At 42.1% G+C, this 20,753-nt stretch overlaps 3 protein-coding genes across 5 annotated transcripts in view; 1 reads left to right on the top strand and 2 right to left on the bottom strand.

Annotated features, from left to right (window-relative positions):
* The window catches only part of mbnl1 (muscleblind-like splicing regulator 1), a 39,700-nt gene extending 39,518 nt beyond the window's left edge, over positions 1-182 (bottom strand). Inside the window, exon 1 of the mRNA XM_034554609.1 lies at positions 47-182. The gene's annotated coding sequence lies outside the window, so the exon portion shown is untranslated. The remainder of the gene's footprint in view (positions 1-46) is intronic.
* Positions 183-8,276: 8,094 nt separating this feature from the next.
* On the top strand, positions 8,277-16,836 carry LOC117745958 (cullin-3-B-like). 2 transcript variants are annotated; one of them, XM_034554601.1, is made up of 16 exons: positions 8,277-8,589; positions 11,198-11,395; positions 11,552-11,665; positions 12,487-12,647; positions 12,827-12,941; positions 13,021-13,249; positions 13,421-13,566; positions 13,672-13,848; positions 13,981-14,151; positions 14,292-14,399; positions 14,666-14,790; positions 14,886-14,982; positions 15,099-15,233; positions 15,417-15,603; positions 15,945-16,090; positions 16,285-16,836. In XM_034554601.1, exons 1-16 carry the CDS (start codon positions 8,530-8,532, stop codon positions 16,414-16,416), a joined length of 2,301 nt encoding a protein of 766 aa, XP_034410492.1. In that variant the 5' UTR covers positions 8,277-8,529; the 3' UTR covers positions 16,417-16,836. The 2 variants fall into 2 exon arrangements, with proteins under 2 accessions (XP_034410492.1, XP_034410493.1); XM_034554602.1 differs by lacking the exon at positions 8,277-8,589 and adding an exon at positions 9,211-9,450.
* Positions 16,837-17,417: 581 nt separating this feature from the next.
* Positions 17,418-20,632, bottom strand: LOC117745963 (dehydrogenase/reductase SDR family member 12-like). Of its 2 annotated transcripts, none has more exons than XM_034554656.1 (10): positions 20,536-20,632; positions 20,026-20,159; positions 19,864-19,950; positions 19,683-19,774; positions 19,497-19,578; positions 19,361-19,422; positions 19,127-19,231; positions 18,816-18,906; positions 17,689-17,826; positions 17,418-17,614 (listed from the first exon to the last, which is right to left on the bottom strand). In XM_034554656.1, exons 1-10 carry the CDS (start codon positions 20,589-20,591, stop codon positions 17,493-17,495), a joined length of 969 nt encoding a protein of 322 aa, XP_034410547.1. In that variant the 5' UTR covers positions 20,592-20,632; the 3' UTR covers positions 17,418-17,492. The 2 variants fall into 2 exon arrangements, with proteins under 2 accessions (XP_034410547.1, XP_034410546.1); XM_034554655.1 differs by having other exon boundaries at positions 19,683-19,778; positions 19,868-19,950.
* Positions 20,633-20,753: the final 121 nt, after the last annotated feature.

Here is a 20,753-nt window from a genome sequence, read left to right as displayed (position 1 = left end):
AGGACTTGCAGTATGTTATCACAATCCAGCCGTGGATTTCACTTACCCCCTAAGTACGTCGACTGTGAAGTCGGTGCGGGCATTTGGCCTCCTCCTCTCACACCCCCCAAGGTCTGTGTCGATCAAACTATCACTGGAATGTTGAACCAGGCCCCTGAAGCCCGCACATACAGCAACACTCAGCAGCACTCAGCACCTGTCTGCGACTGCCAGCACAGAGGAAGAGACGCGGTCAATCACACTGGACATCACAGCAAAGAGTAAAGAGCAGTGGAGAGTGGGAGGCGGACAAGCATTTTATCAGCAGAAAAAGAAACAAACATACTGAGCAGGTTGCATGTAATGTGCCACATAATGGCGAAAAGCACTTCTTTTGTTGGAAGTGATACATCATGATTAAATAAATTATGAAACCGTGGCATGTTTACCATAATCACAAAAGGTCCAGCCAAGTTGCACGCTCTGACTCATGCCAGTGTTATTGTGTTTTCCAAATATGAGACCACATATTTAAAAATATTCTGCATGTTGTTACAGTTTAACACTGAGGCCATAGCCACATTTTAAGGGGTCAAAAACCAAAAAGGTTGGGACTCCTGCCATACAGCAGTAGAGCAGATTTATTTTTGCAAAGAAAACAACAGAGCATATTGTGTTGTTTGTTTACAGTAATTAGAAATAAAGTGTATCTGGTGATTTATTGGTTTTAAAATGCTAACCATCACAGAACCTTTCATGTTATCCATGGTTTCTTTTCCATTTACTCAGAAATGTATCAGGAGATGCAACCTCTCATCTCAAGCCGAGCAACATCATCTCTCCATCTGGCACTTTAACCTACCCAGGCAGTGTCTGGAGAAGCTCTGAGAGAGCACCAGAGGCCCTGAGCACCATCTCTCCTCCGCTGGGCTGCAGGGCTGCTGAGACTCTGGGGATTGGAAGTCAATGAAACCAGGCCTAATTTAGCCTCCCCTGCTCCACAAGCTGCCAGGAATCAGAGTGAGACTCCTTCCCTTTTTAGGACTCCCTGGACTCTGCAGTCTGCAAGTGGCATTACAGCAATCCGAGCTACACTAAGTACCTGGAGAGAGAGAGAGAGAGAGAGACAGAGAGAGGTGACAGTCAAACATTTGTGATATGGACGCTCCATTTGAATCATTACCTCGGTCTAAAAGTCAGAACATGCACTGTGGGGCCTATTTAATTATCATACTGTTATTGTTATTGATATTACTCCCATTGTTTAACATGTAATTGTGTTTTCTTAAAAAGACTAATAAGTAAAAGGAGGCTGTGGTACTCGTGAAAATGATGGACACATTGCTATTTATTAACCGTGGCAGCCCATGTATTTAAAATAAATGGATTAGATGAGGATTACTCATTGAGCGTCCACTCCCTTCCCGTCCTCTTGTTTCCTACTTGTGATATGACTACACATGTATTATAGAAGACAGTGATCACATAAGCCATGGTATAGAATACACAATAGGATTATCTATACCGGAGAGACTAAGTCTCATCTTCGCCTCCCACCTACTGTGGGGAGCACACCAATACAGGGCTGCCGTTTTACTGCAAGTGTGTGAAATAACCCTGGATTCAGACTGACACTATCCCATTAGTCTACTCAAGGTTCCCGTCTGACCACCCTGCATAATGAGGAGATAAAGGCTACGATCCATTCGTAACGGTTTTCATAACGAGAATTATTCATGGAGGTACGATGGTTGCTCTCCTGCCTCTTCCAGCGACTTCCAGCCCACTTTGGCCTTCTCACCTCTACTGTATATGCAGTAAAGTTTACTGGAAGTCTTTGCAGCTCCTCGATGTGAATGATGAGCTCACTAACCATCATCACCTAAACATGCAGTTAAATCCTAACTCGAGGCTATTGAGTGACATCAATAAAACATTACATTGCAGTCTTCTGTTGGTATTGAAGTTGTACCCGTGTATCCAGCACATTCAGATAACAGCCAGTGGTACACAGACGTGAATTAATAATAAACAACTACTCCGGTTGTTTGAAACCACGTTAAGTCCTGTTTTAGTCATCCAACTGCTCTGGGAAATATCATCTCTTCCAATAGTTATGCTTTGCTCATTTCTTTTAAGATAACTTTAGATGAAAAGATCGGTGAAAGTATGCAGCTTATTTTTATCTATGAAAAAGATCAGTTTGAATCAATTAATTGAATCTCTTTTCTTTATATGAGAAACAATATGGCTGGGAATTGTATTTTAATTTATTATTGAAGTAGTCAAATATCAAATGCACACTATTTATCACAATGCTATATATATACTGAAAATGTGGCTATATTTAGAGGTATATTTATACACAAATAGCAACAATGTAAATACAGCTAATGTACACTGCATGTCATTTAATTCACCCGTAACCCTGGTGTGTAATGCACCCTCTGGGCTAACAGGCTACACCTATGCTACATGAAGAGGTTAAAGGACAGGTCCACAGTGTTTCTAATCTGTCCTAAAACAACAGTCTGGTGTCAATGACCATTGGAACTGTGTCTGCTTGCTGTAATCATGCGTCTGTGTCACACCTGTATGTCAGGTTGGGTTTTTGTCCTGTCTCCATGTTTGTTTTGTGACTTCCTGTTTTATTTTGGAAATTAACTCTTCTTTCGTTTCAGGTTCCGTGCCCTTCCTCTTGTGTCACCAGTCTGATGTCTTCCCTGATTCCTGATTGTGTCCACCTGTTTCCCCACTTCCCTCATGTGTACTTATAGTCTGTGTCTCCCCTTGTCCTGTGCCAGTGTGTCTCATCCCTCGTCCTGCACACACGCCTAGTCATGGTCATGTCCAGGAACCTAGCGTTAGTCATTTCCAGGTTTTTTTCCCTGTGATTTTTTGTTAGTTGTTTCCAGGTTTTTTCCCTGTGATTTTTTGTTATGGAATAAATATACGGTTAGTTAAATCTCCACTCTGTGTCCGAGTCCTCCTCCACAGTTCCCGCCGCGTGACAGTCTGTTTAATTACTGGGGTTTAAGAGATCCGCGTTCAAAAGCGCTTTCAATGTGAGTGATGGGGCAACAAAATTCACAGTCCTCCTTTCATCCTTCTGTGAAAAATTGTGAAAATTCGACACACACAAATTCACGGACGGTATCGCATCTCATATAAATCAGTAGTGAATTATTATCTTATATTCTATATTATATTCCCCAGTGTTAAGTAACCTCATCGTGCTAAGGGTTAAAAGGGTTCAACCGCCAGACACAGGTATATGTCAAAAACATTTTCCATAGAGTACAAGACCCTCCACTTAGTATCATGGCAACCAATGAACTTGACATGGGACCTATTGTAATTCTAAAACTAGCTAAGCTGAGTGCCAGACATAATTATATCCCTCCTCAACCAATCACAGAAGCCTGAGCCATAAATAACAGACTGCTCTCCTACAGAGCACCAGTCTGTGCCGAAAAGTCAACAAACACTTTCTCCAGTAGCGGCTCTTGCTCACTACTGGATTGGTCGTGCTCAGAGGAGCACACACAGAGGGGGTGAGAGGCAGAGGCCCATGGGTAGACAGAGTGGAGAGGAAAAGAAAAACAAAATGTAGCCTATGATTACGGAGTCATAATGAAGGCTGTTGGATAGGACTGTGGCCATGAGCTATGTCATTAAAGAGCGGCTGGAAAACCTACAGGTCTCTATGTGAAACACTGGCACGCCGGAAGACAAGGACGCATAGCAAAGGATTCAATAGTCCTTTTTTATTGCAACATTTCACAAATATTACGCAAATAATCTCAATCTCTTGCAAATGGTAACGGCTCCACTCTCAAGCCTTACTACCCTGTGTGTGTTTCTGCCAGACAGCTACAGCAGCGCTCTGGGAAACAACTTAGTCCCTGGGGGCTTATATTTAGATTTTACGACCATTATTGAATTCTGACCTAAGATATTTTCACCAGGGTGATTTAAGATGTCCCCTCAACAGGGCAACAAGTTATGCCTGCAATTATGTTCAGATCACATCACATGGTGGAGGACATTGGTCTATTTGTTCCCTCTGGGTGATGAGCGATGGTATTGGGAATGTGTCTGCACGTAAGACACGTTAAAAAGTAACTCAGAGGTTTGAGAGTTGAGCCAACCTCTTAATGTCATTTAATCATTGCGGTGACATGTCACAGAGACAAAATGGCAGCATGAACACAAAATGACAAAGCAATTTCTGAAAGATCAGATTATGCAAGGATTTTTCGAAACGTGCTCAGATTTTAAGGAATGTGATCTTATCAACAGAGATGCCAACGCATCAAAATATCCCGTCTTGTCACATACCTCCTGAGATTTGCAAACATAACAAGAGAGAAGTACCATGAGACATCCTTGGCATGTATCACATCATAAAAGAAGATGTGTTCTACTTTTCTCCTGCCCTCCTATGCCATTTGTTTTATAGAGCCTCTCATACGGGGAGGTGATACTTTCTAGACTCCAGTGTGACATACATATCCAATGAGTCATAATGTTATCCTTGTCTGTGACATATAAAGCTTACGTAGGGGTACGTCTTGAAAAGTATTAGGTCATATTGGCCTCGTATGAGGCCAGTCAGATCATATGTTGCCATGACTGAGTTTTTGAAGGCAACTAAAGTCTTTTTTTTTTTTTTACTATTGAGGATGGTTCAATATTTTAGAAAAAAATGCACTGCATACTATTTTTGCAGATTGTATGCCATGAAAAGGTCCAGATTTAGAGCAGCAATAGTATTGGCCTTGACTGACATTTTTGAATTTGGGTCATTATGATGTTGATGTAATAATTACAGATGGTTAAGCTAAAATTAAGCAATCAATTGGTAATATGATCACATTATCTGTCACAGTACCTTAACACCTTTATATTCTTAATGCAAACCTGAAGGACAAGTATTCATGTAGAGGTGAAGAGACTGTGTGTGTGTGTGATGCTACAGGCAGAACAGCCTGACCCCTATTTCAGCTCCCAGGATGTTTTCTTCAAGCCTCCCTATTGGGATTCTGGTAGCCTACATTCAATGCTTCAAGGTCGCCAGCAGTGGCAAATTAAATTACTTGTCCTGTTTTGTGGTGTTGGCGCCGGGTCAACAGCAACTTGGCTAAAATGATGAGTGTGGAATTCTGAAGGGAGCCGCATTTGTCCTGAGCCTCTGGTGTCATGTTTGCAAAGCAAGACGCAGCGATGGACAGAGCTGAAATCAAAAGCAGTGTATTAAATTCTGCTTCTGTAATCACTTGCAAAAAAAATCAATTACCTCTGCTTTTAAATGCACCACTTTATGCTGGTGTCCTTTGGGTTTATCCTGCTGCTGAGGGGACGTCATGTGCTGAAGCTACACCACATTAGGCCACATTTGTTAAACTCACACCACAGCTGACGCCACCTGCTGGGCATCTTGGGTATGATATGTGGCCACAAGAGTAAATGTTCAACCATTTTTTTAATTAATGCTGTCGTTATTGCGGTTGCAATAGATGACGTATGACAATAATGTAGATGTCTTTCACTCAGCAGAGTCTTCATTTCCACAGCTAGCTTACATTTCTGGCATGTAGGTTTCATTATCTTGTGTTGGCTGTCTCGACAGCAGCATGCAGTTTATCTCTTAGTTGATGAGGGGCTTGTTATCAGCAGACAAACAGCTTACACACCACAGAGTGGAATGGGAGAAACGTAGAGCATGTGATGTGTTGTCAAGACACTCGGCTGCTCAAATATGTGACACAGCAGTCTGTTTGCAATCTCACCAAGTGAAGTTATAGGACGATGTGTCACTAAATATTATACTGTAAATGTGTTTTTATCTTTTTGGATAAGTAGGATATGGTCATATGTAATTAGCCCATGATATAAAGTTTGCTCACCTCCACAATAACACTTACATGACCTCTGAACACACACACACACACAAGGGTGGTATCTGCACTCTTACGTTATGTTTACACTGCGAGCGACAAATGCGACCAAATGGCAAAGCGTGACCTGCTACGTCATGAGGCCCAAGGCTTTTAAGATTACTGGAGTATATAACAGAAAGTTGTATACATATAACCTTCCAGAGAGGGTTCTGGGTGGAACATTACACTATAAAACATTCTCTGTAGAACCTTGCATAGGGGGCTGTGGGTGGAACCTTTCACAGATGAGTCTATGTACAACCCTTGACGTTGAGTACTAGGTAGAACCCTCTGAAGGGTTTACAGAAACACCCACTGGTGAAATGTTTAACTGCATTAGATGGTGCGAGAAAGAATGTGTCATACTATCCATCTATGACTGGCAAAAATATCATCCTTGCAATATTATAATCTTTTGTTTTTGTCAGTAAAGATGTTGTGCATCTAAATAATACTACCTTTATGAGCTCATACCCTCAGTGAATCAACTATTATTATTCTTAACGTGTTAATGTGTCTATGGCACACATAAATCAATCTAAAGCAAACCTATATGGAAGGTGTGATAGAGAAGTGTTATCAGAGTGTGTTCAGCTCAAGGAGTGACATCATTGTTAGTTGTAGACAGAGGTCCTACAGACTTGACCTTTTCAATTTCAATTTTAACCAGAAGAGGTCAGTAAAACATTGCTTTCCTACTTTCCTACTTAGTATTAGGTTCATCTCTAAGCATGATGCTGGGACTACTCTACACTAGAGAGCAGCAGAGCAGTGCCACGCACACTCACCAACTCACCCTCACCTCTAAATACTGAGCATATGATGCAGAGGTATTCTTAATAAAAAGTCGCTCATACATAGAATATGTATAACTATACACACATAAACACAAACACACATTGCAGCAGTTATCTGGTTATTTATTGTACTTAACTGTATATGTGTGCACTTTTTAAAATTTGTGTAAATGCAGTATGGCTGTTTGCGTGAGCCCTAAAATTAGGATATTGGTGTGAAAACTGAGAGGTCAGTTTTGATATACCTCACATACTAAACAAAATCTGGGTCTTCTATGTCAATTTTAGCCACATTATGGCAGTCTGAGTTTAAAGGAGAAGCAGATCACTCTTGGCAAAGGTTACGCCTCTCCCAAGTACCTTTTGTTGCTTTACGTTGACAGAGTAGATGAATATTTAACAGCTGGAAGGAAAGTGGTAGGCATCAGATCACGAAGAAGAAAATAACACTCTCCCCATCATGTGACCAAACACTTTTGATTGGCTGTGTATTCGTATTTGTTGGCCCATTATTGAGCTTTAATATCAACTTTAAAAGAAAAGGGACATAGGCTACTTCTAGACGGTCATATAGATGTCTCCACACAAGTTATATGTATGTTGTGGCTTCTCCACTTAAGTTTGGCTTTATGTGTAAACTGTGTGTGTGTATAGGTCAGATGAGGTCGTTTGGTGGGTTGTATTCCTCCAAGAGATGCAGGCAGGGTGGACGTGTGTGCAGTTAGCACCATGGATAGTGAACAGAGGCTTCTGCGGGTGATCAGTGCCATGCGGACAGAAATAAAAAAGCTGGAGCTGGAGAACATGGGCCTGAGGAGGACTGCTGGAGCTAATCTCAGAAAGAGCGCAACATTTCCCATCATAACACCAGAATGCCGAGGTAGACCAGCTATTATTGGCATTGTGTATTCTATATAAATCTTGAGTGTTTGTGGCGTGGGCCACTGGGTTTAATATTCTGATCATCTCTTATAATTACCATTTTACTTTATGAATCGCCTTAAATGTAAGTGTCTTGCTTTTCCCTGGACTCACCTATTTGCGGTTATATACTTTTTTTTTTTGTCCTTCTCTTTTTTAGAGAGCGTCGTGATGACAGTGAGAAGATATTCCATCTTCCAGAGGTTGGTCAACCATCGTAATGTGCAGTTGGACAACGATAAGACTGGAAAACAGCAAAGATGAAAGTTAGAATGGTGTTACACGAGACCCCATCTCACACAGAGTGGTCGTTCTGCTTTCTGTTATCAGTACCATATTGTGGGATGGCGGCCAGGCCTACAGTATAGTTCGTCATGGCGTTAGCTCTATTTTGGCATTTGGGACAAAATGTTAACGCGGGCCTATCTATCACCAAATAAAGTTTTTCTCCCCCCTCGATGCCTTTTTTTGTCAATCCTTTTTTAGTTGAAACAGTTATTTTTACACAAAAAGTTGTTAAATACTTACAGCTTTTCGTCGAAATATTAATATACACTGTGACTAGCTTATGCAAATGTAACCCACCACGATATGATATCAACCTGTGGAATGCACCTGTTCCTGTAGACTTTGTCTCGCGAGATTTCGGCGTTGCGCAGTGGAGTACAGCCGTCCGCCATCACTGCATACAAGCTAACCTTAGCTAAAAACCACTGAGAGGAGAGCGAGTGACAACAACATAACAGACATACAGACAGACCTAATTCTTGAAGGGGGAGGTCACTGAGTTTCCCTGCCGCTTTCTTGGCGTAGAAAGCAAACTAGCAACTGCCTTTCATGTAGTCTTTAAGTCAACTTAGAAACGAAAGTCGTTCTAACTAACGCTAATCATGTCCAACCTCAAAGGCGGCCCCAAGAAGGACACCAAGATGAGGATACGAGCCTTTCCTGTGAGTATTTTCCGGCTCTGTGAGCGCTGATATGCTAACTATGAGACTCGAGTACGGGGATGACGGGTCTCTGTGCTAGCAACTACCTCCTAGCTAGGCGCTCAAACCAGAAAGACATGTCATTGTCAAGGGAACGCTGTTGTAAGCGAAACAAATTACCCGGAGAACATTGGCCATATTAGCAGTTCGGTTTATTTAACGTGTGCTCGCTCCTTGGCTTGTCACCGTTATCGTCGTTTGACATGAGCTAGTGTTAGCATCTGTACCTTCCCTATTGCCTTCCGAGCAAACGGCAGCTAGCTAGCTAAGTAGCGTAGCAGGCCTGACAATGTCTGCTAACTTGACGCCAGCTAAGTTGCGGTCAGTCAGCAACTAGCGTTAACGTTACGTGGTAACGGCAGGCTCTTTTGGCTCTTGGTGTTTCGCTGCACCACGCATTTGGCGTCGGCTGCTATAGATGGCAATTGCCACATTATCATGTAGTGCTTCAGTCTTGGGAGCTAACGCATCTTCAGCCTGACGTGAGACTACAGTAAACATGGCTATGGTAACGTCAACCGGGGTGGTTTATGTTGTTGACGTCAACCTAGCAACCTGCTGATAGTAACGTACTACTGTCACACAACGATCTCATCAACATCTGAGGATCACTGGGCTGAATAACGTGTTCAGCTACTCTGTCATGAGCGCAGTTGTAACGTTGCGCGAGATGCAATCTTGTCTTGAGTTGACTAGCCCTTGGATCATCCTTCCATTCCTTGTCGAGATAACTCGTGTGAAACACAGACCAGTGCATTTTCTTCTGTTGGATATCCAGGCTTATGAGTGGGTGTCTGGCAGAATGAGTCAGTGAGCAGACGAGTAAGTGAAAACGGTTAATCCTTTCTCAAATGTTGAGTTTCCATGCAAATGCAAGACTAGCCCATTAAACCAGATTGTAGCCACTACCAAGTGGTCTTACACAATATAATAACACACTTTTAATTATCGGATTATATTCATGTATCCCATTCCAGACCTTGTATTTCTTGTTGCTATTGATGCATGCTTATCTTGATATCTGAAAATACTGACTAATGAATTTATTTTTGAATTGGAATTTGGGCCGGTCAACTGTCAGTCCACAGTTACTCTTTACTAGTCATTCACAACTTTGTATATACCAATACTGATTACTAATCAATAACCAGAGACCACTTTCTCCCAGATGTACAACCTGTAGCTCTACCTCATGCATGGAGCCAATCAGAATATGTTCTATGTCAAGTAACATGAGGCTAACAACTGAATTGGTGGAAACTGTATTTAATGTGGCTTTATCTGGTTGACACATTGTCTTCCCTTCAGGTCAGGTTCTGATCAGGTTCTTGATCGAGTTTAAAGAGTGAGTAAAGAAGTCAAATAATGCACTGTGGACGGTAAATTGACATCCACACAACTTCATTGTTATTGAATATATTGTTAGACAACTAGAAAGGGACGGCTACTAGGTCCTGGTACTTTTGGAAATGCAATATATCAGAAAGCTGAACGCAGCAAAGGCAATAGTTGTTTGACTGTTTATTCTCTACATTCTTTGTACAGCTTTGGTGATACAGTTTGAGGCAACGTTTACACCAAGGGTCTTTATGTCTTTGTTTACTGACTTTAATTAGCTTATTTAGTCCTTCGTCATTGACAGTCCTCAAAACTGGGTTTTTAGTTACCTGTTTGCTGGAGTCAAGCAGCACTCGCTTTGTCTTTTAGGATTGTAAGGCTTTTAATGCAGTGTGGTCAAGACAATGGCACATTCTCCATGGACTCAAGTCTTCAACACAATATGTAATGCAAATTATTTGCTTTCTGTTGAATAATGATAGCCAAGATCACGCAACATTGCCAATGTAGCTTTATCTAGCTTTCGCCTAGCTACTTCCTTACTATATCCATTTCTGCCAGATGGTTTACAGAAATTACATCAATTGTAATTATCTTTGTTGCTGTTTATATGACTACACAAAAGGAGAATAGTGATTTTAAGTATGTCTCTCTGTTGATCAAAGCTATTGATCCTATGCTCCTACATTGAGATCCTTGATCAAATTCCTTCTACATGCTTGCAAATGTATCTGAACGCAGGCAGAATCTTCAAGGCATCACCTGCATTGTATCCCAGAGGGAATTGCAAGTAATATAAATGACGCTTGTGTACATTCCGGCTACACTTAAGTACCCAATCTTTACTGCGAAAGTCATCAATCAAACATCTGGGCTTTCAAAAGTTATATCTTCCCTGTCCACACTGCAAGGTAGAAAGTGATTGCTTAGTGTGTGTGTGTGTGTGTCTGTGTGTGTGTGTGTGTATATGTTTTTTAAATCGGACAGTTTCTGTAGGCACCCTTTTTAGAAAGCTGCAAAACTATTAGTAATTAACAATGTACTACATGTATTGAACCTGTGTTATGCATATGGATCTTTTCTTTTAACAAGTGATCTACTATTTTGTATTTAATTGTATTGCAATAAACAATCCTTGACACTACTGTTGTCATCTACTTATAACAGGTGGGAATAATAAAGAATAGACATGTTTCAGGTAAACATTCTTTCATCTTTCTTTCCCTCCTAGATGACAATGGATGAGAAGTATGTGAACAACATATGGGACCTCCTAAAAAATGCCATCCAAGAGATCCAGAGGAAGAACAACAGTGGGCTCAGCTTTGAGGAGCTGTACAGGAACGCCTACACTATGGTGCTCCACAAACATGGGGAGAAGCTCTACACAGGCCTGAGGGAGGTCGTCACAGAGCACCTCATCAACAAAGTAAAGAAACATATTCCTCTCCAAAGCTGTTATCAACACCCCTAACCCCTTTAAATCATTTGACAATTGTCCTTATGAATATGACCTAAAGTTTAGCAGTAACACCAGAAATAACTTTATATGACATAAATTCTGTCAATCTGTTTGTATTTGCAGGTACGGGAAGATGTCTTAAACTCTCTAAATAATAATTTTCTGCAAACACTGAATCAGGCGTGGAATGACCATCAGACTGCCATGGTTATGATCAGAGACATCCTCATGTACATGGTAAATAGGCGGTTGTTCTTTCTTGTCATACTCAAATGTTGCTTAAATTATTCTATAGTTGTTGATAGATTACTGTACAACTACCTATAACATTTCACAATGCAGTGGTGGCTGTTTTGTATTTATTCATGTCAATGTTAACATCATTTCTATGTATGTGCTATGAGTTTTGTTGCCTCTGCAAGTGGATTATGGTGCTTGTTCCATTGTAAAAGTGTTATTTTTGTGGCTACCCTTCACCTACATTCTATTCTGGACTTTGAAAGATGCTGTTTTATTTGTGGTCCTAACAATGAGCCTCTGTTGCTGTATTTATTAATTGCTTTTGGAAAACTGGCCGGACTAGTTGATTTACTTTAGCAGCAAGTCCAAAATGTTTGTGGGGGTGAGTGAAGTGGAGTGAGCCTTCAGGATAGGCACAATGGCACAGGCAGTACAGGGACTACACAGCTCTCCTGGGGTTCTTTTGTATTCTCCTTTTTCCTGTCCTGGCCTTACCCCGGATAGTTGGCGTCCTGGTGTTTAACTACAACAGACTCACCACTTCTGTGCAATGAGAGCAGCTTGCTGTTTTTACCTGCCTGCTGACCTCTAGTGGAGTGCCAGACAGATACAGCAAGTGTGACTTCACTGTTCTTGGCTGGTATATTTACCTTTTTTGGAAGCCACTGTGCCTCTCTTTGGGCCCTGGGGCAGTACTTACATTTAAAGGATAGTTTTACATGTGATATAAAATGTTCTTAATAACCTTTCCACATGTTATATGTATGTGCTGTATTGAGGGTATTTTTCACCTCTGTTCTCCCTCTCTCGTCTCCCAGGACCGTGTCTATGTTCAACAAAACAATGTGGAGAATGTGTACAACCTCGGCCTCATCATATTCAGAGACCAGGTGGTGCGCTACGGTTGCATCCGAGACCATTTACGTCAGACGTTACTGGACATGATTGCTCGTGAGAGGAAGGGAGAGGTGGTCGACCGGTATGCAGGAGTACAACTTCACTGCTTGATCTGAAGGATTACTGTAACTGTGGGCCTGCTCCAGGATACCCAATATTCTTGTTGAAATTAAAAACTTGGGTGACACGCAGCAAGTTTCCCCAATCTGTCTTGATCCTATACTATGTTTTAGCTCACTTTTTTTTAATCGTCCATTGCAGGGGCGCCATCAGAAACGCCTGCCAGATGCTGATGATACTTGGCCTGGACGGCAGGTCTGTATACGAGGAAGACTTTGAAGGTCCTTTCTTAGATATGTCAGCAGAATTCTTCCAGGTAAGTCGGTGGTGGGTTGTTGGTGTCTTTCTTTTTTTCTTCTTTGTCATAAATAATCACATAATATCTGCTCTTTCAGATGGAAAGCCAAAAGTTCCTAGCAGAAAACAGTGCCAGTGTGTACATTAAGAAGGTAGAGGCCAGAATCAATGAGGAGATTGAGCGAGTTATGCACTGCCTAGACAAGTCTACAGAAGAGCCCATCGTCAAGGTGGTGGAAAGGGAGCTCATTTCTAAGCACATGAAGACCATTGTGGAGATGGAGAACTCTGGCCTCGTTCATATGCTCAAGAACGGCAAGACGGAAGGTAAAATCTTTGCTGATTTGATGTTTCCCTTTCAATTAATAGTGATTTTGAATTGAGGGTCAAAGCATTGCATTATTTTTAATTAAGAATTGCACCGTTGTATTTTCTCAGCCTTTCCTCTGCAGTTTCTATTTGTTTCTCATAAGTTTCCCCACCATGTCTCCCTCTCAGACCTGGCATGCATGTACAAGCTGTTCAGTCGTGTGCCAAATGGCCTGAAAACTATGTGCGAGTGTATGAGCTCTTACTTGAGGGAGCAAGGCAAAGCTCTAGTGTCAGAAGAGGGAGAGGGCAAGAACCCTGTCGACTATATCCAGGTATGCTGGTTCAACACAACTTTGTTTTTCAAGATCTAGGCGAGCCCAACTTGATATCATGATTGTCGTTATTATATCACCTCTTTGTCATTGCCTCTTCAACAGGGCCTGCTAGACCTGAAGACGCGATTTGATCGTTTCCTCCTCGAGTCCTTCAACAATGACAGACTTTTCAAACAAACCATAGCAGGAGACTTTGAGTATTTCCTCAACCTCAACTCCCGCTCACCAGAGTACCTGTCACTCTTTATTGATGACAAGCTCAAGAAGGGTGTCAAAGGGGTATGTGTCTCCTTTGACGTTTCCTTCAACGCATCACTTGCATTTCTAATTTGTATGCCATGCGAGAAAATTATGCTTTTTGCTTTTCCTGTACATTTCCTCATTATTTTTCACCCTGTCCTGTTTGACCAGTTAACAGAACAGGAGGTGGAGTCGATCCTTGAAAAGGCCATGGTGTTGTTCCGGTATATGCAAGAGAAGGATGTGTTTGAAAGGTATTACAAGCAGCATCTGGGCCGCAGGCTCCTCAGCAACAAAAGTGTTTCAGACGACTCCGAGAAGAACATGATCTCTAAGCTCAAGGTAAAAGAAAGGGACCTTTTGGTAACCGAGGCTTGGTATATTCATATATCTCGTGCTGCTCTTTCTTCTCCTCTGCTATTGCCCTGTTCTAAGTCCCCGTCAGCAGTTTCAACTCGCTGTTCTGTCTTTCTCCTTTGCAGACAGAATGTGGCTGTCAGTTCACCACGAAACTGGAAGGGATGTTCAGAGACATGACCATATCCAACACGACCATGGATGAGTTCAGGCAACACATACAAACCACGTCGGTAAGACCGTCAGACCCCTTTTCAGAGAAATAAAACTAATTATTCTCGACAAGGCACGAGTAAAAACATGAACTACATTTTAAAATTACTCAATCATGTTCCATATTGGAAGAACATGTAAATTACAGGATTTGAAGTGAGTCTTTAATCAGTGGTACATCAGAATGTTATCTACCAGTTATTGAGATGTAATACCTGTTCAGTCATGTTAGGTCAAAATGTGTTTTGAGAGAAATTCTAAAAACGGGTCCATTAATCTCTTTCAGGCATCTCTAAGTGGTGTGGACCTCACAGTAAGAGTCCTAACTACTGGCTACTGGCCGACACAGTCGGCAACACCTAAATGCACCATCCCCCCCTCTCCCAGACACGCCTTTGAAGTCTTTAGAAGGTAATGCTCTTTAAATCAGTTAAATGTTTTCCTAAACAAAGGGAGACTCAATGTCGTTCTGTGTTGTTCCTAAAGTCGTGGCTTTTATTTTGCAGATTTTACCTCGCTAAGCACAGTGGTAGGCAGCTCACACTGCAACACCATATGGGCGGGGCAGACCTAAACGCAACTTTCTACGGAACTATTAAAAAGGTAGACGAAAAATGCCATTTGCCTTTTTCTTATGAACCACTTCATTGAAGAAGATATGGTGTTGTTGAGTATAATTCCTAAGTTTAAATTCACCTTCCCTTCTACTTCATCTGCAGGAGGATGGCTCAGAGGTGGGTGTGGGAGGTGCGCAGGTGACTGGCTCGAACACCCGCAAGCACATACTGCAGGTCTCCACTTTCCAGATGACCATCCTCATGCTCTTCAACAACAGAGAAAAGTGCACATTCGAGGTGGGCACACATGACGTACATTGGCTATCATAATCTTGCTCTTCTATTTGGTCTTTTTGTCTTTGTAGAGGTTATTTTTGCTTACTGTATGACTTGCATGCATTCTTTTGTGAGGACAGAATTGAACAATGTGCTTTGTCCCCCTTTTAACAACCACATCACCCACTCTGTCCCCATCTAAAGGAGATCCAGCAGGAGACGGATATTCCTGAACGGGAGTTGGTGCGAGCGCTGCAGTCTTTGGCCTGTGGGAAACCAACACAGAGAGTTCTCACCAAGGAGCCGAAGTCTAAGGAGATTGAGAGCGGCCACCTGTTTACAGTTAATGATCAGTTTACTTCCAAACTGCACAGAGTCAAAATACAGACAGGTGGGCAAAGTTTGTACACAGTATGTGTTCTTTCTGTACGATAAATGGGCCTTTCCTACTGTACTTGTTAAAGTTGATCACCCTGTCATTTTCTTAACTAAGTAGCTTTTCCAGGAACTACATTTTCAGTATGTTGTGTTGAGCGGTAGATACCCATTTAGCATGAACAGAATACCCCAGCATCATGTTTCAGCCCTTCAGAAACATGAATAAAGGATATCCTCTGTCCAAAGGTACACTGTGACATACAGATGAGGTGGGACTTTTCCTTTCTGCTAATATAAAAACATTTCCTACATTTGGTCCCTGAACTTCATCTTGTCCGTTTCCCACTTTGCCAGTTGCTGCTAAACAAGGGGAATCCGACCCCGAAAGGAAAGAGACGCGGCAGAAAGTGGATGACGACCGGAAGCATGAGATTGAGGCAGCCATTGTCCGAATCATGAAGTCAAGGAAGAAGATGCAGCACAATGTCCTGGTGGCTGAGGTAAGGAACTCGTCATGAGAATGCATATTTTGGTCTGTTTCTCTAGAACAATGGACAGCAATTTGAATCCAGGCATTTACCCGTCTTCAAAATAACTTTATCGTGACGGTGTTCTGCAAAGAAATGTAATTAAAAGGTCAATTTAATGTTGAAAGGGTGGCATTTTCTTACATGTTGTGGCTTTGTGTCTTCAGGTAACTCAGCAGCTACGGGCACGTTTTCTTCCGAGCCCTGTCGTAATTAAAAAGCGTATAGAAGGACTAATAGAAAGAGAATACTTGGCAAGGACGCCAGAAGATCGCAAAGTATACACCTACGTTGCATAGAAGATGAACTGTGGATGAGAGGAGGAAGAGACTGGATGGACGGGCGGGGGTGGGGGTGGGATTTGTTTGTTTTTCTTTGGACTGTTGTTACGCATGGACTGGAAGTTTCTTTTAAAGACAAATGCTGGGAACCTGATTCATCCTCCCTTACAAAAACACAGTAAAAGAACATGACTGGGAATAAAATGTCGGCGCAGAAATTAAATCCATCAAAACTTGTAGATGATTTTTAAATCGGGCCCAGTCTTCCTATTCCCTGAGTTTTAACATGGATGGATCCAGCTTCAAGCTTTTCACTGTTTTACCCTTGTAGAGATCAAACTTGCAAAGAATCCCTTGGGAAAATGTGAACGCACCACATTATTTTTTGTTTTTGTTTCAATACTGTATAAAAATAATAAAATTATTAAAAACAGCAAATGTGGATTGTTACAAAACAAAAAATAAAAAATGATGAGTATTGTTGCTCTCTAGTTTTTCACAAATAGTCTGCTCATCTGCTCTGCTACATTTTACTCTTGCATATTATCCTCATTAAGCATTTCAAGTCAAAAAAGCCCATCAAAGTCTTATCTGCTGCGGTAGATAAGTACAGTGTTGTTTTAAATGGTTCTTTGTGACTAGAGAAATTTAAATGGGAGCAGATGACTCAAATTAAATAAATTTTAATTAACGCTGCTAATAGAGGTTTCAAAAGGTGTCGGCACCGAGGGAAGCAGTGATGCACGTCTGAAATCACATTCAGCAGACAAACCAACATATCTTGCTTTATCAATTAATAGACAGGCTCATTTTTACACACACACACACTCACTAATGAGACATTCAATCCAAATCAATTACTTTTGTCTTTTAAGTCACTGTGTGACGTCCAGTTACTGTTGAATCACAGGTAACTAAGCTATGCACCGTCCTAAACGTGGCTGTAGAGCAATTAGGCAGACGACACGAAACATGAGATTCTTTTTCAGAGATTGATGTTGTTGCAACTTATGCTTTAATGTGTCAGTTACATGTGGCGTAACATTTGTATCAGGACATTCAGACAAATTGAGGTCTGGAAGTGCCGTTAAGCGCTACATCAGGTTTTGAGTGAAAGATCTGGCCAAAGTCTCCAGCTGAGTCATGAAATCCTGAATTTCTTCAGCAGAACTGTGAGTCCAGGCCAGAGGCAGGTGGGCTGGAACAAGCGTACGATCTGCAACACAAGCAAAGGGAAATCAAAAATCTCTGTACGTCGTGGGCGAACATGTCACACGTGGTGCTCTTCACCTTGAAAGAAGTGCCCGCTGCGTGTCCTGGCAGCAGCTCTGGACACGGCCAACCACACAACAGTGTCGGCTCCTTGCTCCACACTGCGCAGCCGCTCCCCCATCATCTGGTGGAACTGGGGCATCGCTGTAGAAACAGCTGGAAACGAGGAGAAGAAAGGCTTGGTGTTGTGCGTGCATCTTGGGTTAATACTGCATTACTAACAGAGTGACTGAGTGTTGGGTTTTTTCTACTCAAGCAAATGTGAGAGAAGCACGGTGTCATTCATGTTAAATCAAGTGAAAGCTAAACTGAAAGGGAGAATTGCATTTTGCATTTTTTTAAAGTAACTATTTTCTTTGTAAATCTCTTAAAGCATATACTCAATTACTTATTCATCTCAACTATCAAATTAAAAATGGATAAATATGTCATCTACCTCATGTTCTCATAGCTTGAAATCCCAGCAATTATGTAAATAATAATGTAGCTATGAAGACACGTTTATAGTTGTATTTTGGGTGTTGAATGCCTATGGTCAAGGATGTAGAACAAGATACCTGCACACTGTCCACTTGCATTCAGAACGTAGGTGATGAATATATCTTTTGAAAAGTAATTTGATGGAGATGTTTGGACCGACACGTTAATAAATATCTGAATCCAAGTGAAAAGGACAGCGTGTGGAAGTCTTTTACGAAAGTGTGCTATGGATTCAAATGTTGCTGAACGTATAAAACAACCAGTGGACGAAGTATTCAAATCTTTGGCTTACAGAGAAGTTAAAATACCACAATTTAATAGCTCTATAGTATAAAAGTAAAACAGACAAAATGGGCTCTGTCATTGTTAAATAACAGCCTAGTAATATTATTTACACAATGACATTTTTTTATATTGTAGCGGAGTCCAGCTGATTCTTAATTTGACTCATTTTTTGGTGTCTGTCTTCACTGTACAGCAATGCCTTACATCAGATTGTTATTTATATGTAGACATTTGCTGTAGCATCACCATCAGGAGCATTATCACTATATTTGAGTTACAGCTACGGTATGTATATCATTTTTTCGGGGGGCATTTTTTTAGAAAAATTACCAGCAGCATCAACAGTTTTTATGCCATTTGGGTCAGCTGCCTATAAGTACCTGGAGTATCTACCCAGCCTGGATGCATCGCAGAAAAGTGAATGACTGGCTTAGCTTTGGCCCACTGTTGTGTCAGCACCACCTGCTGTCTCTGAGAAGAAACAACACACGCGCATCAGTTTAGACATTATGCCGACAGTGTTCACTATTACTGTAAGTGTATTTTGCATTAATATTCTGCCTCTTTTCCTCTGTTCAAACACATGACAGATCAATCCAAACGCAGTGAGACAGACGACGTTACTAAATAAAAATAACTCTGACGCGCGCCTTCTTCTTTCATAACCTGGATTACATTCTCCTCCCCGTACCTTATTCTGGGCGTAAACCGTGATGCCGTCCACGTAGCCCGTCTCTGACTGCAAGTCAGCGACTCTGAGTTTCTGGACCAGCATGCCTCCTGAGGACACAGTGATCTAACCGGCAGGGAGAAGAGAGGCACAGTGTGCTTCGACAACAGCCACTACAGCGAGGACAAACGTGGCATTATGCTGTCCACATGATGCAGATGAGCTATGTGTGTGTGTGTGTGTGTGTTTTCATACCACCCTGGGATCCCGGCTCTTCTGTAGAAGTGGTATGAGAGTCTGCGTGAGGATGTACACCCCTGAAGAGATGGAGAAGAGGCAGACTTAAAACGGTGCTCCTGTACAGCAGCACCCCACCAGCAAGAAGGCTCACCCATAGTGTTGGTGGCAAAGTTCTTCTCCAGGCCCTCAGCAGTCACCTCTCTCGCGTGCACCATGCACCCTGCGTTATTTATCTGTCGTGAAAGACATGATAGAGACGGTCTGATCAAACGGTAACAACGGTATCCATTTAGAAAGACAGATTTAGGACGAAGATTAAAAGACTGCTGACACACACCAACACATTCAACGCTGGATACTGACTCTTGAAGGCCTCCGCAAACTCCCAGACGTTGTGCGTCTCTGACATGTCCACAATGTGGACGTGTACTTCCTAGAATAACCAGAGAAGCGTCAGTTTGACAAATCCTGGGATTTCTTCATCCCATTCCACGTGAGGCATGCAGGCGAAACAGCACTCACCGTGTTGCCAGACTCACTGACGATGTCCGACCTGGCCTCCTCTGCTTTACCTTTGTTCCTGCACACCATATGAACCGTCCCACCTGGGAACAAAACATCAAAGTCGATTTTCTATCAATATAGAAAAGGCAGATACCCATACCGCTGCATTGTTGTACCTTTCTTGGCTATAGCCATAGCTGTTGCCCTGCCAATTCCACTGTTGGCTCCGGTGATCATGAAAGACCTTCCCACCACGGACACTTCCAGGTCTTGGGGCTCAAAGTTTTTAACCGCTGCCTCATATCCTCTCCTAAAGGCACACGGGAAAGCAATATGAGCAGTATCATCTTTTTAAGATAAAATGTAAGCTTCAGTAGAGTCAGGTGATGTCCTCCCTCAATACACACCAGCTGTCAATGGAACTATTGTGTTGTGCATAAAGGCCCGTTTGTGTCGTGATGTGTGCCATACGGTGATCAGACCGTTCATATTCCTCTTTAGGCTTAAATGAATGACACAAAATGCATTTTACAGGGAAATGTATTTTAAATGTAGATAACCAACAAGCAGGACTAACAATGTAGAATACTATAGCCCACCCAGACTGACAAAGCATCATCTGCCAGCTATTTCCCCTCCTCCTCCAAACAACCTCCACAGTAAAAGGACTCAGTGTGTTGACTGACCTTGTATATTGGTGGAGTCCATTCAAAAACCAGATGCCATTTCGGTACAGAGACATTATCAAGTGAATAAAAACCCAAAGGAGTTGTTCCAGCTTGGCGGTCCTTGTGACAGGTCAGCGTCCCATGAATGACGCGGCGGACAGAAAGGGAGGGCTTGCTGCTCTCTGCCGACTGCGCGTGGGTACAACACTTAAGACACTCACCGCCCCCCTGAATAG

The sequence above is a fragment of the Cyclopterus lumpus genome, chromosome 17 (genome assembly GCF_009769545.1).
Source record: "Cyclopterus lumpus isolate fCycLum1 chromosome 17, fCycLum1.pri, whole genome shotgun sequence".
Taxonomy (NCBI): Eukaryota; Metazoa; Chordata; class Actinopteri; order Perciformes; family Cyclopteridae; genus Cyclopterus; species Cyclopterus lumpus.
The sequence above is the reverse complement of the archived record's forward strand: the minus strand, read 5'-3'. Positions and strand labels throughout refer to the sequence as shown.

Bases quoted from the DNA above. Each gene is read 5' to 3' on its own strand.
- LOC117745958 (XM_034554601.1), top strand. From the start codon at position 8,530: ATGTCCAACCTCAAAGGCGGCCCCAAGAAGGACACCAAGATGAGGATA. The intron at 12,942-13,020 runs GTAAGTCGGTGG...CTGCTCTTTCAG, and splicing joins TGTCAGCAGAATTCTTCCAG to ATGGAAAGCCAAAAGTTCCT. The intron at 14,152-14,291 runs GTAAAAGAAAGG...TCTCCTTTGCAG, and splicing joins ACATGATCTCTAAGCTCAAG to ACAGAATGTGGCTGTCAGTT.
- LOC117745963 (XM_034554656.1), bottom strand. From the start codon at position 20,591: ATGTCTCTGTACCGAAATGGCATCTGGTTTTTGAATGGACTCCACCAA. The intron at 20,160-20,535 runs GTCAGTCAACAC...GTGTGCCTTTAG, and splicing joins GGACTCCACCAATATACAAG to GAGAGGATATGAGGCAGCGG. The intron at 19,232-19,360 runs GTATGAAAACAC...CCTGCCGGTTAG, and splicing joins AGAGCCGGGATCCCAGGGTG to ATCACTGTGTCCTCAGGAGG.